The sequence below is a fragment of the Hemiscyllium ocellatum genome, chromosome 42 (assembly GCF_020745735.1).
Source record: "Hemiscyllium ocellatum isolate sHemOce1 chromosome 42, sHemOce1.pat.X.cur, whole genome shotgun sequence".
NCBI classification, from domain to species: Eukaryota; Metazoa; Chordata; class Chondrichthyes; order Orectolobiformes; family Hemiscylliidae; genus Hemiscyllium; species Hemiscyllium ocellatum.
This window is the reverse complement of record NC_083442.1, coordinates 19,555,783-19,575,741: the sequence shown is the minus strand read 5'-3', so window position 1 is coordinate 19,575,741 and position 19,959 is coordinate 19,555,783. Positions and strand designations below refer to the sequence as shown.

The 19,959-nt window shown below is 46.6% G+C and overlaps 1 protein-coding gene and 1 long non-coding RNA gene across 16 annotated transcripts in view; one reads left to right on the top strand and one right to left on the bottom strand.

Annotated features, from left to right (window-relative positions):
• The window catches only part of LOC132834645 (tropomyosin alpha-1 chain), a 41,981-nt gene extending 31,133 nt beyond the window's left edge, over positions 1–10,848 (bottom strand). For 2 of the 15 annotated variants that reach the window (XM_060853547.1, XM_060853546.1), the window contains exons 1-2: positions 10,432–10,836; positions 9,305–9,430 (exon numbers count right to left, since the gene is read on the bottom strand). In XM_060853547.1, the coding sequence (XP_060709530.1) occupies positions 9,305–9,430; positions 10,432–10,545 (240 nt within the window). In that variant the 5' untranslated portion in view covers positions 10,546–10,836. Of the gene's footprint in view, positions 1–2,359; positions 2,669–9,304; positions 9,431–9,673; positions 9,800–10,431 lie in introns of those variants that run through there. The other 13 variants (XM_060853558.1, XM_060853557.1, XM_060853562.1 and 10 more) reach the window with 12 other exon arrangements.
• On the top strand, positions 9,310–17,430 carry LOC132834646 (uncharacterized). The gene is made up of 2 exons (XR_009647239.1): positions 9,310–9,926; positions 15,027–17,430. It is a non-coding gene; the product is annotated as an uncharacterized LOC132834646 (long non-coding RNA).
• The last annotated feature ends 2,529 nt before the right edge of the window (positions 17,431–19,959 follow it).

Here is a 19,959-nt window from a genome sequence, read left to right as displayed (position 1 = left end):
TCCACTGTCATACTGGTCTTCCTTTTGGAAGATTATCTGGGGATTCTACAGTTGTGCCACATTTCCAAACATTTCTTTTCCAGATAAAGCAAATGAAATTGCACAGCTATGAATCTCCAGTGTGTTTCAGAATCCTTGCTGAAATTCTACCTGCTCCAAGGGGTTTTGTTGTTTGGCCTTTTCAATCTAACTCTACACTGGGGCAAACACACAGACTGAGCCAGGCAGGATTTCCAGGGATATTTGCATCTGTATGCACTCGGGGGGGGGGGGGGGGGGGGGGGGGTAAAGAAAATATCAGAGCTCCAGGTCATTTGTCAGCTCCTGACCTGACCAGCTGGAGGGCAAGGGGCATTTCACCAAGTGTTTTGAAAACCAAGGGCCTTCTTCCAACCAGCTTCAACAGGCCAACATCCCCCCACCCCAGCCACTCTCAAATGGCAGCATCGTGGAAAATATGGGCCATTTCCCAGAACTTGGGGGGCTTTCTGTCCATGAAGGCAGACACTAACAATATCTTTCACGACCCTCAACATGCCAGCTGAGCTGAATGAGCAAGCGATTATTCCAGGACCAGGATCTCAAACCAGGTTAACGCAGCAGCTGTGACCCCACACTCCTTTAGACCTCAGAGACTTGGGCAGCCTACAGCAAGCCCCTCAAAGCACTGTCGAGGGTGTGGTGCTGGAAAAGCACAGCACACCAGGCAGCATCCGAGGAGCAGGAGAATCAACATTCTGGGCATAAGCCCTTCATCAGGAATTCCCCTTAAAGTCTTGGTGCAGTAAAAATCAGGGATGACTTCCGCAAGATTCCTCCGATCCAGGGGCAAGAAAGGAATCCCATCAGCAACATCCTATCCCAATCCACTTTGCCCAACATCGAGGCATTAATCACTCACAACCAGCTCCAAGGGGCAGGACATGCTGTCCACATGCCTCATGCAACAACGTAAAATATCCCATTCCACTCAGAATTCCACTTGGGAGTGACTCCCAGAGGGATACTGGAAGTACTTCAAGGATTTCTGTCAGAAAGGTCCCAGACTACCTTCCCTGTGGTAAGTGACCAACATGGAGATGATCCATTTGGGAAAGTCCGGAATGCTTGGGAGACACCTGCTGGGAACATCCAGAAGGGAGAACGGGAGGTATGCAGGCCAGTGCCCTAACAACCTGTCCCTCAAAGCAAGGCCTGCCCAGTATGGCAGGGTCTGCTAATCCACGTTGGACTTATCAACCATCCCTGGACCCAGGAGTGATATCAGGGCACTCTTGATCCCCAGCAACTGCCTAAGGGGGGGTGGGAGGGGGGAGGAAATGCCTTAGATAGGCCCCTTGTTCAAATAAACCAGGAGGCTTTGAACAAACAGCCCTGGGTTGAGCTGATTAAGGCCTGCGGCTGCTTCTCCTTTGTTCTGCCCATCAGTGAAAGAACTACACAGCCAGCCGCAAGGAGACTAAGCTGAAGCCAACCTTTGAAATACAGCACAGACCACATCAGAGGGGAAAGCACAGAGACTTCTTACAGCCGATTTATCAGAAATCTAGGACTGATCACTCTAGATTCACCTCCCAGTCATTCACCACCCAAATCCACCCGAAACAAGACCATAACCATATGTACACCTCGATTTGATTTCACCTTTGAATGAACTCATTACAGTGACTAAACCACACTCCATAAACACACAGGAATCAGAAAACCAGTTTCCTGAATTAAGTGTAATCTTCAAAACCTAGGAAGCCAGCTCCAATCTCAAAGGAAAACTAAAGTACAAGGCATGGGGAGTGGGGGAGCTTCAATTAAATTCCGATCTGTAATTAGGGAAAGAAAGCTTTTTTGAAAAAAAAGCTTGCATTTCCAGACGGACTCAGCCACATTTTAGACAGTACACACGTTGGTGCTTTAATCTGAAGTAGAGTCTCTCCTACAAACCTCACCCGAGTAAATCCCCAGTCACGTTAGGAAACAGGTAGGTCTGGTCCTGGGAATTAGGCCAGCTTCCTGCCTGTCGCTCGCACGCTTTGCTGGCTCGAGATGAAGCAGGGAGCTCCTTCCCACCCAGCACAGCCACCTCCTGCCTGAGGGTTACACTGTGGCAGCCCAGGGTTACAGTGTTGCCCGCTGAGGGTTACACTGTGGCAGCCCAGGGTTACAGTGTTGCCCGCTGAGGGTTACACTGTGGCAGCCCAGGGTTACAGTGTTGCCCGCTGAGGGTTACACTGTGGCAGCCCAGGGTTACAGTGTTTCCTGTTGAGGGTTACACTGTTGCAGCCCAAGGTTACACAGTTGCCATCGCCTGGATCTCAATGCCCACAATTCCCCCCCCCCCTCCCTCAATTGTATTCGTTCTCACTTGCTCACGGCACTTTCGCTCCTCGTCCACTTCTCTCTGCAGCCTCTCTGCTTTATCTTCCGCCACATCTGCCTGGTCCTGTAAGCTTTTAATCTTCCTCCTGACTGCATCCACCGACATCGCACAGGCCATCCTAATCTGCTTTACTTTCCCTCCCCCGCTACACCAACACCTTTCACTTCTCCTCCCACTTCTATTGAAAAAAAAGGTGGAGGGGAAAGATTTTTTGGGGGGAAAAAAATCAAAAGGAACCGGGGGAATAGATCCCTTTTAAAAAAAATCTCCACTCTCCCGGTTTCGAATGCACTTAGCACCGGAAGTAGCCTAGTTTTTAACCCTCTCCTTCCCACCAGGAAGCTGGGGGGAGGGGGGGAATTGTTGGAATTTTTAAAAAATGCAAGTTCAAATTCTCAGCTTTCCGGGTGTTTGCATTTGGAAGTCAATATTTTTGGTGCAATTTCTTTTTTTTTAAAAAAAAATAAATATTTGGTCGCAGACGCCACACCTCGAAAGTGACATTCCGGTCGATTTCACATTCCAAGGTGTTTCACACCAGGAACGCGCCACCTACAGGATTAGAGGATTTGGAATTAGATCAAATTCAAACACCACAAGAGCACTATAATAAACCCTGCGGAAGATCTTAAACGGGTGTTTACTGGAGAACAGGTCTCTAAAATCCTGTAGATGTAATGATGCATCACCCAAGTGCCGAATTCAATATTTCATAAACGAATCCTGCACCACTCAAGTCATTTACTTAAAAATTGAAAAAAGGCATGAAATTTCAGGTACAGGGCATTTCCGGGCTTTTGATATCCTGAAGTACGGTTAAGGTCGAAATGTCGGCAGCGAAATCTCACAAAACCGGTGTAATAATCACAAGGAAATCTGTTATTTTTCCATTCTTCAGCAGAGATGGATATCCGCTTTATTTGTAAGAAATAATTTTATAATCTGAAACTCACTAACTGCATTGGGGGCTACTTATACCAAATGGACTGCAGTGGTTTAAGAAGGCAGATTTGTTCCTCCTTCTCTCAGGCAACTAATGATAGTCAATAAGTATTGACCCAGTCAGCGATACTCATGTCCGATGAATCAATTTAAAAAAAAATCTCACTGGCCACTCGGGTGTTTCTTTTCTTCCTGGTGGTGGAAATTGAATAAAGATTCGTGCACTTTGTGTCTTTCACTGTCTCAAACCTGCACACACACAACATGGGTGCGGGGGAAAAATAAGCACTACCGCAGATAGTTGGGAGTGTGGGGGTAATGAAACAGAGAAAAAAATTAAAAATTCACCTCAAACCTGCAGCTTGAGCTAATGTAGACTATTCCAGAGTAATGCCACAGGATTGGCACCCCCACTCTCCACTCTAATCTCCAGCTCCTGCAATCCTCACTTTCACATAGAATCTAGACTCAATCCAAAATTCTGGAGACAGGTTTAAATCCCACCACACCAGCTGGTAGAATTTAAGTTCAATTAATAAATCTGGGAAATAAAGCTAATCTTATTGGGGCTCTAGTGTTACACTGGAAATGTCCTGACTCTAGCTGAGGAAGCCTGGGTTCAAGGATCATCTGCTCCATTGATGTATAATAGCATAATAATAAACAGGTTGATTTGGAAGTATCCATAAAGCATTGTCTCTAGTAGTAGCCACATAATTATTAATTGTCACAAATTTCAGGAAGGATAGCTGCCACTTATGGGTATATGAATAGGATGGGTTTAGAGGGATATGGGCCAAGTGCTGGCAAATGAGCCTAGATTAGGTTGGGATATCTGGTTGGCATGGGCGAGTTAGACTGATGCTGTACATCTCTATGACTCTATGACTTGGTCTGGTTTACTACAGAACCATAACAATGTGGCTGGCTCTTAAACCGACTTTTCAGTTAGTCACTTCATAGGCAATTAGGATGGGCAACAAATGTTGGCATTACCAGCAACAGCCACATCCCAATAAAATCATGCTATGGAAATGGAGGTATGTCAGTGATTTACCATTAAATCCTATGTATGGATATAATTTAATAAACTCTGCAATAAGGGCAGTTTAATGTAGACTGGGGGAGTCAATGTATCCTGTCTTTACATTGCACTGTCATTTCATTTTTCAATAATGAATAGTTAGAGTCTGCAATGCGCTGTCTTGAAGTGTTCAAATGAGGCATTCAAGAGAGCTTTGGAAGATTATTTAAGTAAAACAATGCACAGAGTTAAGCGGAAAGGGCAGGATTTTGTATTAAGCTAAAATGCTGAGGAAATCAGTGCAGGCATGATGGGACAAATGGCCTCCTTCTGCACTCTCCCAATTCTGTGATTATAAATGCAACAAAATTTAGCACAGATTAATGTTTGGTTGGTAATCTGGTTTAGATTGGCTACTGCACGAAATGCACACAGTCCTGAGTGTAAGTTCACTCTCCGACACAAAATCTAGACCAGTATTTTCATTGTGGCTCAGAGTAAGTACTACATTATTAGAAGTACTGTTTCAAATGGGACGTTAAATCCAGCCTGTTCTCGAGTGGACATAAAAGGTTCCATTGCCCCATTCGGAAGTACAGCTGGCCAATATCGATCCCTTAACCATCACAAAAACAGATTATCTGATCATTATTACATTGCTAGGTGTGGGGGCTTGTTGTGTGTAAATTGTCTGCCATTGTTCCCAATTGCAACAATGACAAAGTTTCAGAAGGGTCACTCGAAATGTAAACTCTGTTTTCTCTCTCCACAGATGCTGCCAGACATGCTGAGTTTCTCCAGCTATTCCTGATTTTTTTTCCCCCCGTGTTTCAGAAGTGCTTCTCAAATGGAAGGCCCTGTGGTTGTGAACAGTGATTTGGGAAACAGATTCTTTCTTTCAGAGTACGAGAGTTACTTTTCATGGGGTCTGTGCCTGCATCGTGCTGAGAGTTGGCATTGAGTGCCCACCATGTCAGGCATCCTTCATCCACAGCACTGGTAGCTGGCACTTTGACAAGCACAAACATTCACAAAAATCTGCATAAATGGACTGTACAGCGTTGAGGTACAATGACAGTCAGCGTTCCCAGCCCTGTTATAGGAAGGATATTATTAAGTGGGTTTGGAAGAGATTTGCCAGGATGTTGCTAGGTATGGAAGGTTTGAGTTACATAGAAAGGGACTTTTTCACTGGAATGTAGGAGGTTGAGGGGTGACCTTATAAAGATTTTTTAAATCATGAGGGGTACAGATCGGGTTAATGATTGGTACCTCTTCCCTGGATTGGAGAATTCCAAGAGTACATTTTTAAGGTGAGAGGAGAGTGATTTTAAAAAGACACATGGGGCATTTTTTTTTAACAGAGGGTAGTTCACATATGGAATGAACTTCCTGAGGAAGTAGTGGATGCAGGTAAAGTTACAACATTTAAAAGATATTTGGATAAGTCCATGAATAAGAATAGGAATATGGGCCAGGAGCAGGTAGGTAAGACTAGCTTAGTTTGGGATCAAGTTCGGCATGGGCTGGTTGGACTGAAGGGTCTGTTTCCATGCTGTATGACCCTATGATAAGTGGGAATGGGTTTGGATGGGTATGAGATGGTTTCGGGCTGGGTTAGGGAGAGGGAGGAGGGTAGGTGGTGTGAGGAGTTGTGGTGAGGGTGGAATCAGCCAGGACTGTCACTCCTGGTTATCCTCATGTTCACTCACCTCACTTAACAGCTTTCTGCGATACTGGTTATGGTTAACACCAGAATAGGATGCACTGGTTTCTGACCAGTGCTTGGTAACAGCTGGTATGAGCTGCCCAAGAAAGGCTGACCCACTGGATCAGAGCCCTGATGCTCAGTTATTTTTCCACAGCCACAGGAGGAGGGAATAATCAAAGGGCAATGACTCTCTCTCTCTGTTTTGGGGCCTCTGGGATCAGACTGTGCTGTTTCAGTCCAACAACCCTTGGGATCAGATCAGACTATACTCTCTCTGCCCACGGGCTCATGGGATCAAACTGAACTCTCTGTGCTGGAACCCCTGAGATCAAACTATGTGGTATCATGCCTAAGCACCATGGATCAGATTGTACTCATTCAGTGTACTGGTCATGTGATCAGACTGTGCTCACTTGGTCCAGTAATTTCTGAGGTAAGATTGGATTCTGCACTCTCTGTACAGTAGCCTCTAACATTAGACTGAGCTTTATCTGTCTCATAGCTCTGGGGTGTACATTGTGCTTTCTCTCTCTCTCTCTCTGTCTTACAGCCCTTGGAAATACACCATGTTCTCTCTCTCTCTGAATATATCCCCTGGGAATACATCTTTCTCTCTCTCTCTCTGCCCTATAGCCCCTGGGAATACACCAAGCTCTCTCTCTCTGTCCTATAGCCCCTGTGGGAATACACCATTCACTCTCTCTCTTTCTCTGAATATATCTCCAGTAATACACCTTTCTCTCTCTCTCTCTCTCTCTTTCTCTCTGTCCTATAGCCCCTGGGAATACACCAAGCTCCCTTTCTCTCTATCTCTCTCTCTCTTTCTCTCTGTCCTATAGCCCCTGGGAATACACCAAGCTCCCTTTCTCTCTATCTCTCTCTCTCTCCTATAGCCCCTGGGAATACACCATGCTCTCTCTCTCTCTCCCTCTCCTATAGTCCCTGGGAATACACCATGCTCTCTCTCTCTCTCTCCTATAGCCCCTGGGAATACACCATGCTCTCTCTCTCTCTCTCTCTCTCTCCCCTATAGTCCCTGGGAATACACCATGCTCTCTCTCTCTCTCTCTCCTATAGTCCCTGGGAATACACCATGCTCTCTCTCTCTCTCTCTCTCTCTCTCTCTCTCCCTCCCTCTCCTATAGCCCCTGGGAATACACCATTCTCTCTCTCTCTCTCCCTCTCCTATAGCCCCTGGAAATACACCATGCTCTCTCTCTCTCTCTCTCCCTCTCCTATAGCCCCTGGGAATACACTATGCTCTCTCTCTCCCTCTCTCTCTCCCTCTCCTATAGCCCCTGGGAATACACCATGCTCTCTCTCTCTCCCTCTCCTATAGTCCCTGGGAATACACCATGCTCTCTCTCTCTCTGTGCTGTAGCCCCTAGGATCAGATTGTGCTTTGTCTGTCCAGGAGCAACTGAGATCAGACTGTTTTCTCCCCCAGGAGTCCCTGCTCCCTGACAATCAGAATTCCACAACTAATACTGAATGTTGAGCGAATCCAACCCATTAAACTGATTCCACTAACTTCCGTACGACTCAGTGAGTCACTGTACCATACAACACAGGGAGGCCTGGGGTCAGTAAGTGGTCTGGGCGTAAGGCAGTGTTCTCAGTCCAGCTGGATCGCGAAGGGAGAGGTCAGCCACTGTTCGAAGTCCCAATTGGTACCTATGAACGTCTTCCCCTGTCCTGGATCAGTGCACATTGGCACACTCTTGCTCAGGATTAGAGGGGTCTTGGCTACTGGGTGCCAAAGTGTCCTTCGGGTAAAAAGTGAGGTCTGCAGATGCTGGAGATCAGAGCTGAAAATGTGTTGCTGGTTAAAGCGCAGCAGGTTAGGCAGCATCCAAGGAATAGGAAATTCCTGATGAAGGGCTTATGCCCGAAACGTCGAATTTCCTATTCCTTGGATGCTGCCTAACCTGCTGTGCTTTAACCAGCAACACATTTCCAAAGTGTTCTTGCCCATCGCTACCCAGTGTCAGGATTCAAACATGAGAAATTAGACTGAAGGTTTGAGCCCACTAACCCAGGGGGGAGTTAAATCTAACACCAGAGAAGTCAGCATCATCAGTGAAGGTACAGCAAGGAAAAACATCATTCTTTTCACCTCTTAGTTTGATGACTGTATCGTTGAATAACTGTCATAATCCAGAAGCTGTTAGCAACAAACTATCTTCTGTAGATATTCACCAAAAAAACCCAACTTATTTGAGGGAATCTTCTCCCTAGCTCCGACAGCCTCAGGGCTTTAACACATTGGACAGTAGGCGAGTCATAGAACTCCCCTTTTTTTTGAATGATAGCAAATTGAAAATATGATTGGGAGAATGTTCCAGAAGTGACAATCACACAGAGCTGGAAAAGATCCTGTAAAATCTTAACAAACAAAAAAAAACAGAGGATTGATTTGAAATAGACCGGACTGGGGAGGCAGCCCGTCCTGGAGGTCGACAAAGTAACCGGAGTCTGGGATGTTGTTACCCGTTCTATGAGGCATCACAATAAAGTGTAAATAGCTCAGAACTGGGAGCGGGATTTACACGTGGCGCTTGTTAATACAGCTCCCAGGGGTGATGGAACTTGGCAATGTTAATACTGTGGTTATCTGAAGCAGCCGGGGTTATTGGCTCTCCAAAATGCCAGGGATATAAATGCTATTCGGAATACTCCGCATACTTTTCCTTTTAAGGAATATCCTTTACGAACGCATTACAAATAGATTGGGGCGGGAGGGAGCGAGTGGATTTGGGTTCCTGTCAATTGGATCCGCTGGTTGTAGGGCGCTTTAATGGGAGCGTTTGATGGGATCTCTCAATCAGATTTTTTTGCTCCTAATAATCCCTGAGATTGAGTTACGAGTGGATTTCCCTTTTTGTTAAACAGCCTTGTTTGACAAGGGGACAAATACGTGCCTCTCCCCCCCAGGGACAGCTCCCTTAAGCCAGTGCATATCCATGCCATATAAAGCACTGAGCTATAAATACACCCAGATACCTACTCAGGACATACACACCACCTAATCTTGACTTAAACCTACAAGGGATATTATTAATGTCGTCTTGGCATCCAGCTGTCTGTCGAAGCATTTGGGGAGAGGAATTGAGTGAAACAGAATATAAATGGATCACTAGAATCAGTGAGGGGTGGGGTGAGGCTTGTCATGCAAGATGAGGAAGATAGGAAATAAAGAGAGGGGGAAAAAAGTGTATTTTCCACAGATTGAAAAGCTGTGTCTGATACTCACATCTGTGGCTTTCTTTTCAGCCAGTTCCAACTTCTCCTGTGCATCTTTCAGAGCTTCGGAATATTTGTCAAGTTCATCCTCAGTCCCCTTCAGTTTCTTCTGTAAGGCCACCAGCTCATCCTCCAGCTGCCCGGTGTTTTTGTTGTTTTTGTTTTGTTGTTGTGTGTGTGGGAGCAGCAGCGAGATGACAGACAGCACAGGGACACAGAGAGAGAAGCGGCGTGGTCGGTGGAAAGTGGAGCCATGCGTGCGTTTGTGTGTGTGTGTGTGTGAGAGAGAGACAGAAACAGACACAGAGAGAGAGAGGAGAGAGAGAGAAAAAAAGCAGAAAGAGGTTACAAGAGACGTTCATTCACCTCGCACCAATACCTTAGTGGCATTCTCTTCCGCCAGCAGCTGCCGTTCTTCCGCCTTGTTGAAATCTTCTACAAACTTATCCCTCTCATCCTCCACGGTTCGCAACTTCTTCTCTAGTTGTAAAGCATCATCCTCAAACTATACAGACAATTCATCAGAGAGCCATCAAACAAAGCCGTGGTCCAAATTAGCCCCAAACTTCCCCACAACAAATTAATGCAAAGCTGGATACAATCGGACAACAGCATGCTTTTTCGACAAATCCGTAAGTTTTTTTTAAAAAAGACTCGCATTTTAATCATCTGCGCGTTAAGTTTGCACATTTTACGCTCTACAAAGCTGCATTTTAACCATCTACACGTTAACTTAGCACATTTTACAGTCTACAATGCTGCATTTTAACCATTTAAGCGTTAACTTTTGCACATTTCAGTCTACAGTGCTGCAGTTTATCTGCGGGTTAACTTAGCACATTTTACAGTCTACAATGCTGCATTTTAACCATTTAAGCGTTAACTATTGCACATTTCTGTCTACAGTGCTGCAGTTTATCTGCGGGTTAACACAGCACATTTTACAGTCGACATTGCTGCAGGTTAACCATCGAGGCGATTTTCTTTTTGCATACTTTGCAGTCTTTTTTAATCCCTTGTTTATAAACATCTGGGGATTGGGCTGCAGATACTGGAGTTGCCCCCTTTCAGGGTAGGTTTTCAGATCCACACTGTAAGGTCAGGGCTGGGATTTGAACCCTCCGCGCAGTCGCTAACCTGCTTGCTCCTGTCCTCCGCTGCCTTCTTGTCCGCTTCGGCTTGTTCAGCTCGGTCCAAGGCATTTTCCTTGTCCAGCTTTAGCATCTGCATCTTTTTCTTAATGGCGTCCATGGCTGCTGCTGGTGGTGGTGAGCTTTGTTTAGAAAGGCACTAAAATGTACTTGTAAATAATTTTGGAAAAAAGAGGGAGAGGGTGTGCAGGAAGCCTGGAGGGAGAGAGAGAGAGACGAAGCTGATTCAGGAGCTGAGCTGAACTGCACGGGATCCTACCCCCAGCCTCAGAAATATGTCCTTCTCAGGGGCAGAGTGAATTCCTTAAGACATTTAATACTTTTTTGGAAGCGGTCAAAGCTTGCCCCTATCCTATGGCCAATCTTCTTCCTGCATCAGCCCGTTGATTCGTTGCTGGGGGACATTTGACTGGTAGCATCACCGTATATGGGGAGTTGCTGTAGACACCCTCTTCCCGTCAGCACTATTTCCAGTCCTCCCGCCTTAAAAAACACCAGCTTCCCGAAGCCGGCGGCTCCGTTCCAGAGTCGCCACATCAGCTGGACCTGACTCCTCAGTGTTGGTGGGGGGAGGGGGGGTCCTGACCGACCAACTCTCCAGCCCGCGACCACCCCGCAACCCCATTCTCCACTAACACCCCCCGACCTCAATCTCACTAAATCTCCCCCCCGCCCCACACCCCAGTCTTGTTACTCCTCCCCTCACTTTAGGCACCAATGTATCTCAACCCCTCCATCCAAGACCCCAACCTCATTCGTCCCTCCACACACCAATCTCACTGACCACCCTTCCACCCACACCCCAATCTCACCAAGCCCCTCACTTTAGATCCCATTGCCTCCAAACCTCCCACCGAAATCCCAATCTCACTGCCCTCTCCCTCTGAGACCCCAATCTCACTGACCATCCTTCTGCCCACTGCCCAATCTCATCAAGCTCTTCACTTTAGATCCCAGTGCCACCAACCGCCCCCCCATTCCAATCTCACTAGTCCCCTCCCTCCAATCTCACTGACCATCCCACCACCCAATTTCACTGGCACCCTTCCTATTAGATGCCAATTGTGTAAACCTCCCCCTCCAAATCCCTAATCTTTTATCTAACTCCTTCCCCTTAGAGCCCAATTTCACTAATTCCCTTTGAAACACCAATTTGAACCCCCCCATTAAAACCCAATCCCACTGACCCACTCCCTCCAAGATCCAAACTCACTAACCCCCAGCTTTTAGTCCCCAATCTCAGTAACCCCCTCACTTTGAAACTCAATCCCTGTAATGACCCCCCCTCACAACCTCTTCATCCCCTCCCAGACCCCAATCTCATTACCTACCACCTTCTCCTTATTAAGTCCTAGTGCTTCTTTAAGGATTCACTCATCTACAGACAACCTGACTACCTACCCTAAGGATATAGACTGAACCCGCTGGCGTGAGGGTACAGACTGATTACCCTACATCCTTAAGGTACAGAGTGTGCCCACTCTATCCTGAGGCTTATTAGATTACAGCCCACTACCCCAAAGTACAACTCTCACTGGTCAGCCTGGAATACAGTTTAGACTCGCTCTGCCTGGGGACGGAGCTGTGTGGGTACAAACTAGACCGTCTGGATGGGGGTGGGGAGGGAGGTTACAACTGAACTGTCTGTGCTCTAGGGGAGAGTTCCGAATTCTGTCTGCCCCAGTTAGGGGGAGGTGGTTGGGGATATTTGTACTGGGAAGGTAAAGACTGAAACCTCTGTGTCCCAGGCAAGTACAGCTTGAGCTCTCTTGTGCCCCAGTATGGGGTGAAATAAAGCCTGACATGTCCACGCTGCAGGGACAGAGAGGTGGGGCAGGAGTGGTGTACAGACTGAACTACCTGTGCCCGAGGCTACGCTGTGAATGCTGGGTGCCATTAGGTCGAAGTAAACCCTTTGTGCCCCGTTAATGCAGCATTTGCTTGTAGTTAAGTGGGTTTCTGAGGTTCTAATTGATTAGCTGATTGACTGGGCAGATATAAATGGGGAGTAGATGGTCTTGTGGCATGACATTTGTATTTCTATTTCTCGGCAAGAAGGACCAGGTTTAAGTCCCCCTGCCCACAGTGTGCTGGCCACAGACATGTATCACAACACACCCCAACAGGCTGATCAAAGGATTTTGTTTTATAAAGGGGCAACATGGAGGAGCTGGCGTGTGGAAGCAGCTGTAAGACTGAGTAGTTAATAGACTCTATCCATTAGGAAAGATAGAGTCATAGAGTCGCACAACACAGAAACGGACCCTTCGGCCCAACTCGTCCATGCTGATCAGGTATCCTAATCTGAACTAGTCCCATTTGCCTGCATTTGATCCATTACCCTCTCAATCTTTCCTCCCCCTGTACCCTGTCCAAATGACTTTTAAATGTTGAAATTGTACTCGTCTCTACTACTTCCCCTGGCAGTTCATTCAATATATGCACCACCGTCTGTGTGAAAACGTTGCCCCACAGGACCCTTTAAGATCTTGCCCTCTCACCTTAAAACTAAGTCAAAAGTCACACAACACCAGATTATAATCCAATAGGTCTTTGCTTCGAAATCACAAGCTCTCGGAGCAATGCTCCTTCGTCAGGTGAACTGGATGAAGGGGGCAGCTCTCCGAAAACTTGTGATTTCAAACCAACCTGTTGGGACTATAACCTGGTATCGTGTGACTTCTGACTTTGTCCACCCCAGTCCAACACTGGCACTTGCACATCTTAAAACTATGCCTTTCAGTTCTGAATTCCCCTATCCTAGGGAAAAGACCTTTATGCTCTTCATCCTACCTATGCAGGTCACACCTCAGCCTCCCACACTCCAGGGAAAAAAAAATCCCAGCCTATCCAGCCTCATTTTCTGTCTCACCAACTGGCCTGGTTGGGAATTGATGCATCCAGGGATTGGACCCTCTGTACCCCATCATTGAATATAGTCATCAATGTTTTTGAAAATTCACTGTATCCACTGTATGGCTGATGGACACAAAGGTGTGTAACATATATAGCACAGAGGCCAATGGACTGTAATCATTGTATCAATGTTGTTGGCAGTTCCTATCTATGCTTAATGCATTTCTCAAGTGCTTTAAAGCTGTTTGACTTTCCCTGTGAGCTAGTCCTGACATAGGACTACATCGACATATCAAGTTTTATATTAACTGAGGCAATCTCCATGGATTACAAACAAGTTTCCATCCTGTGCAGAGGGAATGGATACGGGATCCTGCTTGGTACGTACTTGGTCCATGTATGAGGCTCTCAAGGGTGCAATAATTTGAACAGGAGCTTTTCGAGTCAGTTCCTTGCAATGGCAGCTCCTGGTTATGAGGCTGTCTCTGAGCCACTCGACAGATATATAAAGCAAATGTTAAGAACGAGCAGTCAGCAGAACTACTTAGAGCCTCTGATCAAGTTGCTTGGCAGATGTGATTAGTAATCAACCCAATTTGTTTGTATGCCAGAGAGTTTGAGAAGTACGTAAATAAATAATAGGGAGTCACCTTGCCAAAATCCTATGGTATGGGGTTAAAAGGACACTAACTCTGGCTCTTTCTAAACTTGCCATCACAATGTAGCTTTCACTGAAACGCCTCCTTCTTATCTTAGAATGCTGTCATGAAGCCTTGTCTCGTTCTGGAAAATCTGAGTCATCCTGAAAAAAAGGACTTATCAAAATAAACCTAACCCAGTCAGGACATCTTTTGCAGCCTGGCATTGCTATTAGATCATTTAAGTTGACTGAGGCAGCGGAGACACAGTATTCAAAATGGTGCCACTTGAACTGAAGTATTGTTTGGTGAACTGAAACCGATTCCTCTGTCTCAGTCAATAGCAATATATTTCAACTGAGTTCTGACTGAGAGTCATAGAGATGCACAGCACGGAAACAGACCCTTCGGTCCAACTCATCAATGCTGACCAGATATTCTAAATTAATCTAGTCCCATTTGCCAGCATTTGGCTCATATCCTTCTAAACCCTTCCTATTGAACGAGATGCCTTTTAATTGTTGTAATTGTACCAGCCTCCACCACTTCCTCTGGCAGCTCATTCCATACACGCACCACCTACTGTATGATAAAGTTGCCCCTTAAGTCTCTTTTAAATCTTCCCCCTCTCACCTTCAACCTATGCCCCCTAGTTTTGGACTCACCTACCCACGACCCAGCATGCCCCCAATCCACCATTACCATCAAGTCAAGGGATCGTAGAGTCATAGAGATGTACAGCACGGAAACAGACCCTTCAGTCCAACTCGTCCATGCTGACCAGATATCCCAACCCAATCTAGTCCCACCTGCCAGCCTGGCCCATATCCCTCCAAACCCTTCCTATCAATATACCCATCCAGATGGCTTTTAAATGTTGTAATTGTACCAGCCTCCACCACTTCCTCTGGCAGCTCATTCCATACATGTACCACCTTCTGTGTGAATAAGTTGCCCCTTTTATATCTTTCCCCTCTCACCCTAAACCTATGCCCTCTAGTTCTGGACTCTCCCACCCCAGGGAAAAGACTTTGTTTATTTATCCTATCCATGCCCCTCATGATTTTGTAAACTTTTCTTTCTCCAGAGTTCCAAAACAACGCAACAGCATACAAAACATTAATTGCTGCTCCTGGAATTCGTGGGAATCACTTCCAACACCTAAAATACCTCAAAATAAAGGAGCAGCTGTTACAGCCAGAAATTTTTCACATCCTCCATCTTGGATTCTGTAGTTCAATGAAGAGTGCAGGAGGGCATTGCCAGGGGCTGCACGAGCCGTATCTCAAACTGAAGTGTCAGTTTGGTGAAGCTACAGATCAGGGCTACATGCATGCCAAGCTGAGGAAGCAGTATGTGATGGATGGAACTATGCAATGCACAACCAAGAGGTCAGATCTGCGGTCCTGATCCAGTCTGCCGACTCCACTCATCCCTGTGATCAAACCTGTTCCAGTCCTTCCAATCTCTCTTCTGCTGTGACCACTTTCACTCTGGAGAGCATCATTGAAGTGCGTGACAGAGAGAGGCAGATATTGATTGGAGGAACAGGTTCTCGATGAGTCTTCTCTCCAGGGCATGGGATTAACTTGGCTCTGATTGGGTGCAGAGAAGCTGTCTCTGAGCATGGGCTCCCTGAAAGCAAGGGTTCTATTTGAGGAGAGACATTATGAATTAAATGTACATTATAATGGGGGTGCAGGAGCAGACTTTGCCAGGATATATGCAGCCGAATCATTGAATACAGGATCATGTGCCTCACCAGTCGAAGCACAGGGAATGTAGAATGTTTAGTAAACACTGCCTCAGCTCGAGCATTATGTGTTAGGATATTGTTAGCAGCTTTGAGGAGGTAGGGGCAGACGAGAGTTGACCACAAGACTAATCAATAATATCCTTGAGAGAAGAAAATCTTCATGTCCGGCCTAGATGGGACTCCAGATCTGCAACAATATGGCTGACCCTATTAACAGTTATTAACCATTAGCTCGCTCTCTGCAGGTACATGTGGTCAGTTAGCTCAGTTGGCTGAATGGCTAGTTTACAATTACAGAATGGTGCCAACGGTGTGGTTTCAATTCCCACATCAGCTGAGGTTATCACAAAGGATTCTCCTTCTCAACATCTCCCCTTGCTTGACGCATGGTGACCCACAGGTTAAGCCACTATCAGTCATCTCTCTTTAATGGGAGGACAGCCCTATGTTCCTCTCGGGATATGGTGACTCTACCTTTATTAACAGAAGCTTGATAGAATAGGACTCTGCTCGTACCTTGAGCCATCAGGCCTCAGTCCAATGTGAGTTCAGTAGCTGTAGTTAAAGTAGTGCTACAGTTAACTCTTTACATGGTGGCCAACTCTGTACATTACACTTTTGAAAAGACATTGGAGAGGCTGCAGAGAAAAAGGAAATGCAATAATCATTTCAAGGATTCAGTTACAAGGAGAGATTGGAGAAGTTAGAGTTGCTCTTCTTGGAGAACAGGAGGTTGAGAGAAGATTTGCTCGAGGTGTTCAAAATCATGAGGTACCTGGACAGAGTAGGTAGGGATTAACTGTTCCTGCTGTTGGGAATCTCAAGTAGGAATCACTGATTTAAAGAAATTGGCAAAGAAACAAAAGATAATGGAGGGAGTGTGGAAAATCACGCATCGTCAAATGCCCGACACGAATTGCCCTTGGCTCGCTTGGCTATTTTTGTGGATCTGGAGTCCGATGTAGGTAGGACATTACTGAGCACAATAGGTTTTTCCAACAATCAATAATAGTTTCACAGCCACTATGTCAACTGCTGTCATGGAATTTGAAATCAGGACCCCCAGGGCCTACAGAATAACTCGACCTGTGACATTAGCACTGTGCCACTTCTAAGTAAATAGCCTGAGACTGTGGTGGACGGGAATTCAGCCATGGGTTATGTTGTATCACCATAGTCTTACCACACCATAGGGCTGCTCTCCCATTCGAGAGATGGAAGCAACTGGTGGCGATTTAACCTGAGGGCCACCAGACCTCAGGCAAGGGAAGAGGTTGAGGAGGAGAGCCCTTCATGGTAACCTCAAACCAGTGATGGGAATTGAACCCACGCTGTTGGTATCACACTGCTCTATAAACCAACAATCCAGCCAACTGAGCTAAACTGATTCCCTGAAAGGGAAGTAGATAATTATCTGAAGATGAAAAAATTTGCAGGGCTTCAGGGAAACGGATGAAGCATGGGAATATTGAAGTTACTCTTGCAGACAGCTTGCAGGGCAGTGAAAGGCTGAATGGTCTCTTTCAGTACTATTCTATGATCCTATAATTGTGCACTTTTTCATTGATGTCTTCAAAGGGCAATGAAATTGATACTCCCCAAGTGTTAATTGCTGTTCCCAACATCAGAACCTCGTTGTATTGGGAATCACTGTGTGGTCCAATTGGACAGCCAGCTCTCTGGAATCTGCTCCATTGGAGTATTAAATTAAAGCTGGAAATCTCCTTACATCTAATCGCTATTGGACTGCAATAAAAGCTGACTTGTTGCCAACTCTAATCACACACACACACACACACACACACACACACACACACACACACACACACACGATAGTGACCTCTCTTAATATCAGGCCTTTATAATGAACTAATTTGTGTTTCTAAGAACACGGACTGTTCATATGTTATGTGTAGTTCACTGTCACGAATTCTCAAAGGTGTTTTTCTGACAAGGTGACTCAGTTTATCCACATTTCAAGCCACTGAGCACACTGCCACACAACTGAATACATTATAAATGCCCCGGGAAAAAAGAAACACATTTTAAAAATAAATAAAAACGCGGATGTGGACTTTACTTCCACATGGAGTTGAGGTGAATGGATACAGTTAAAGGCAAACCAAAGAAGATACGATGGAGGGGGAAAGAAAAGGGGGCTGTTTTAATAAGAATCAGATGAAGTAGAGTTGCAAAGTGTGGCCCTGGAAAAGCCCAGCAGATCAGGCAGCATCCGAGCAGCAGGAGAGTCAACGCTTCAGGCATAAGCTCTTCATCAGGAATGTTGGGGGGTAAGGGGGCTAAGAGATAAATAGGGGAGTGGGGTGGGGGGTGAGGTAGCTGGGAGGGTGATTGCTAAATGCAGATGGGAGGTGATTCTGATAGGTCGGAGGGGAGGTTGGAGTGGATAAGCGGGAAGGAAGATGGACTGTTCGGACCATTCAAGAGGGCAGTGCCAGATTGGAAGGTTGGATCTGGGATTGGGGAGGTGGGGGGGGGGAATGGAGGGTGGGGGGAGATGAGGATACTGATGAAGTCAACATTGATGCCATGTGGTTGGAGGGGTTCTTCCTCCAGGCATCGGGTGGCTTGGATTTGGCAATGGTGGAGGCTCAGGACTTGCATATCCTTGGCAGAGTGGGAGGGGGAATTGAAGTGGGAAGAACAGGAGAAGGCTAGCATTAATATAAGACACATTGGGCTGAATGGCAGCTCCTGGGCTGTAATCAGACAGTTTTGTTTTAGCTAAGCGAGAGTTGCGATAAAGTTTTGGAAGGGATTCTCGCTGTGAGGCTGTGCGAGACCTCTTACCATTTCTTACCAAACTTGTCTCATTAACTACCTACCCAGCCCCTACTTTGTCATCCGATTAGAACTCCATCTTTCCATGTCCCAGTTCCTGGAACAGCTGCATGGACGTCCTCTGAAAGACCAGCTTCCCTGCATCTGTGCCAACTTTACCGAAATAACAATGCCACTCACTTTCATCCCCGGTTAATACCTGCCTCTGTCTCATTCTGGGGGGGGGGGGGGGGGAGGGGGAACAGCCCCCAGCTGAAAAAGTCGAGATGATAGACATTCAACTCCTCACCAGTTCGGAGAAGGAGATTTGCTGACCACCTCAAAGGATGACTGATGGAGTCCAAGCCCCTGGACTGGTAATGGAGGCTGCCTTTGACTTACAATGCCAGGGTCCCCCCCGAGTGAAGGCTGTATCCCTCCATTTGATGAGTCCTCTCCTGATAACCAGGACAAGCTTCCAGATGTTGTCTCTGCACCCAAGGGCACAGCAAGCCAGCAGCACCAAGAGCCCGGTATCTCTGGCTGAGGGGGTGAAGCACAGGAAGGTGATGCAAGGCTGTGAGCATCCAGAGATGCTCAGAGTGAGTGAGGGCTGTGACAGAGAGTGAAGAGCCTGGCGCAGACCCTGAGCTGGGGGCTGTGTGTCCCTGAACACACAGTGCCCTCGCTGCAGCATTACAATGAAAGTTTCCAGTATCGTCTGAGGTGTAGCATTGCAGAGCAAAAATGTCCTGTGCATGGATCAGAGACGGGCCATTGGGATAGGGGGACTTTAGAGTCTAGCACATGTCAGATGCCAATGTTTATAACTTTAAATAGGTAAGGGAGACCAGTCAGTCTCTCTCTATTTAGCCGGTACAGTCCCATGTTCAGTCACTTACTTGCACCTTCACCCCACCTCCATCCACTAGTGCACACAGCATCATTGTGGACTTCATCAGTTTCCTCATTTCCTCTCTCCCCACCTTACCCCAGCTCCAACCTTCCAGCTCAGCACTGCCCTCATGACCTGTCCCACCTGTCTATTTCCTTCCCACTTGTCCGCTCCACCCTCCTCTCTGACCTACCACCCTTACCTCCACCTCCATCCACCTATTGCACTCTCAGCTACCTTCCCCCAGCCCCACCCCCATCCCATTTATCTCTCCACCCCCGAGACTCCAGCCTCATTCCTGATGAGTGGCTTTTGCCCGAAACTTTGATTTTCCTGCGGCTCTGATGCTGCCTGACCTGCTGTGCTTTTCCAGCACCACTCTAATATTGACTGTGATCTCCAGCATCTGCTGTACCCACTTCTGCCCAATTACTTCACATGGTCTCCAATGGTTTCTGTGTCCGTGCTACCAATTGGATTTATCTGGGACAAAAAGTGTGGTGCTGGAAAAGCACAGTCGGTCAGGCAGCATCCGAGGAGCAGGAAAGCCGACCTTTGAAGCAGAAGCTGTGATGTCAGTCCTTTTGC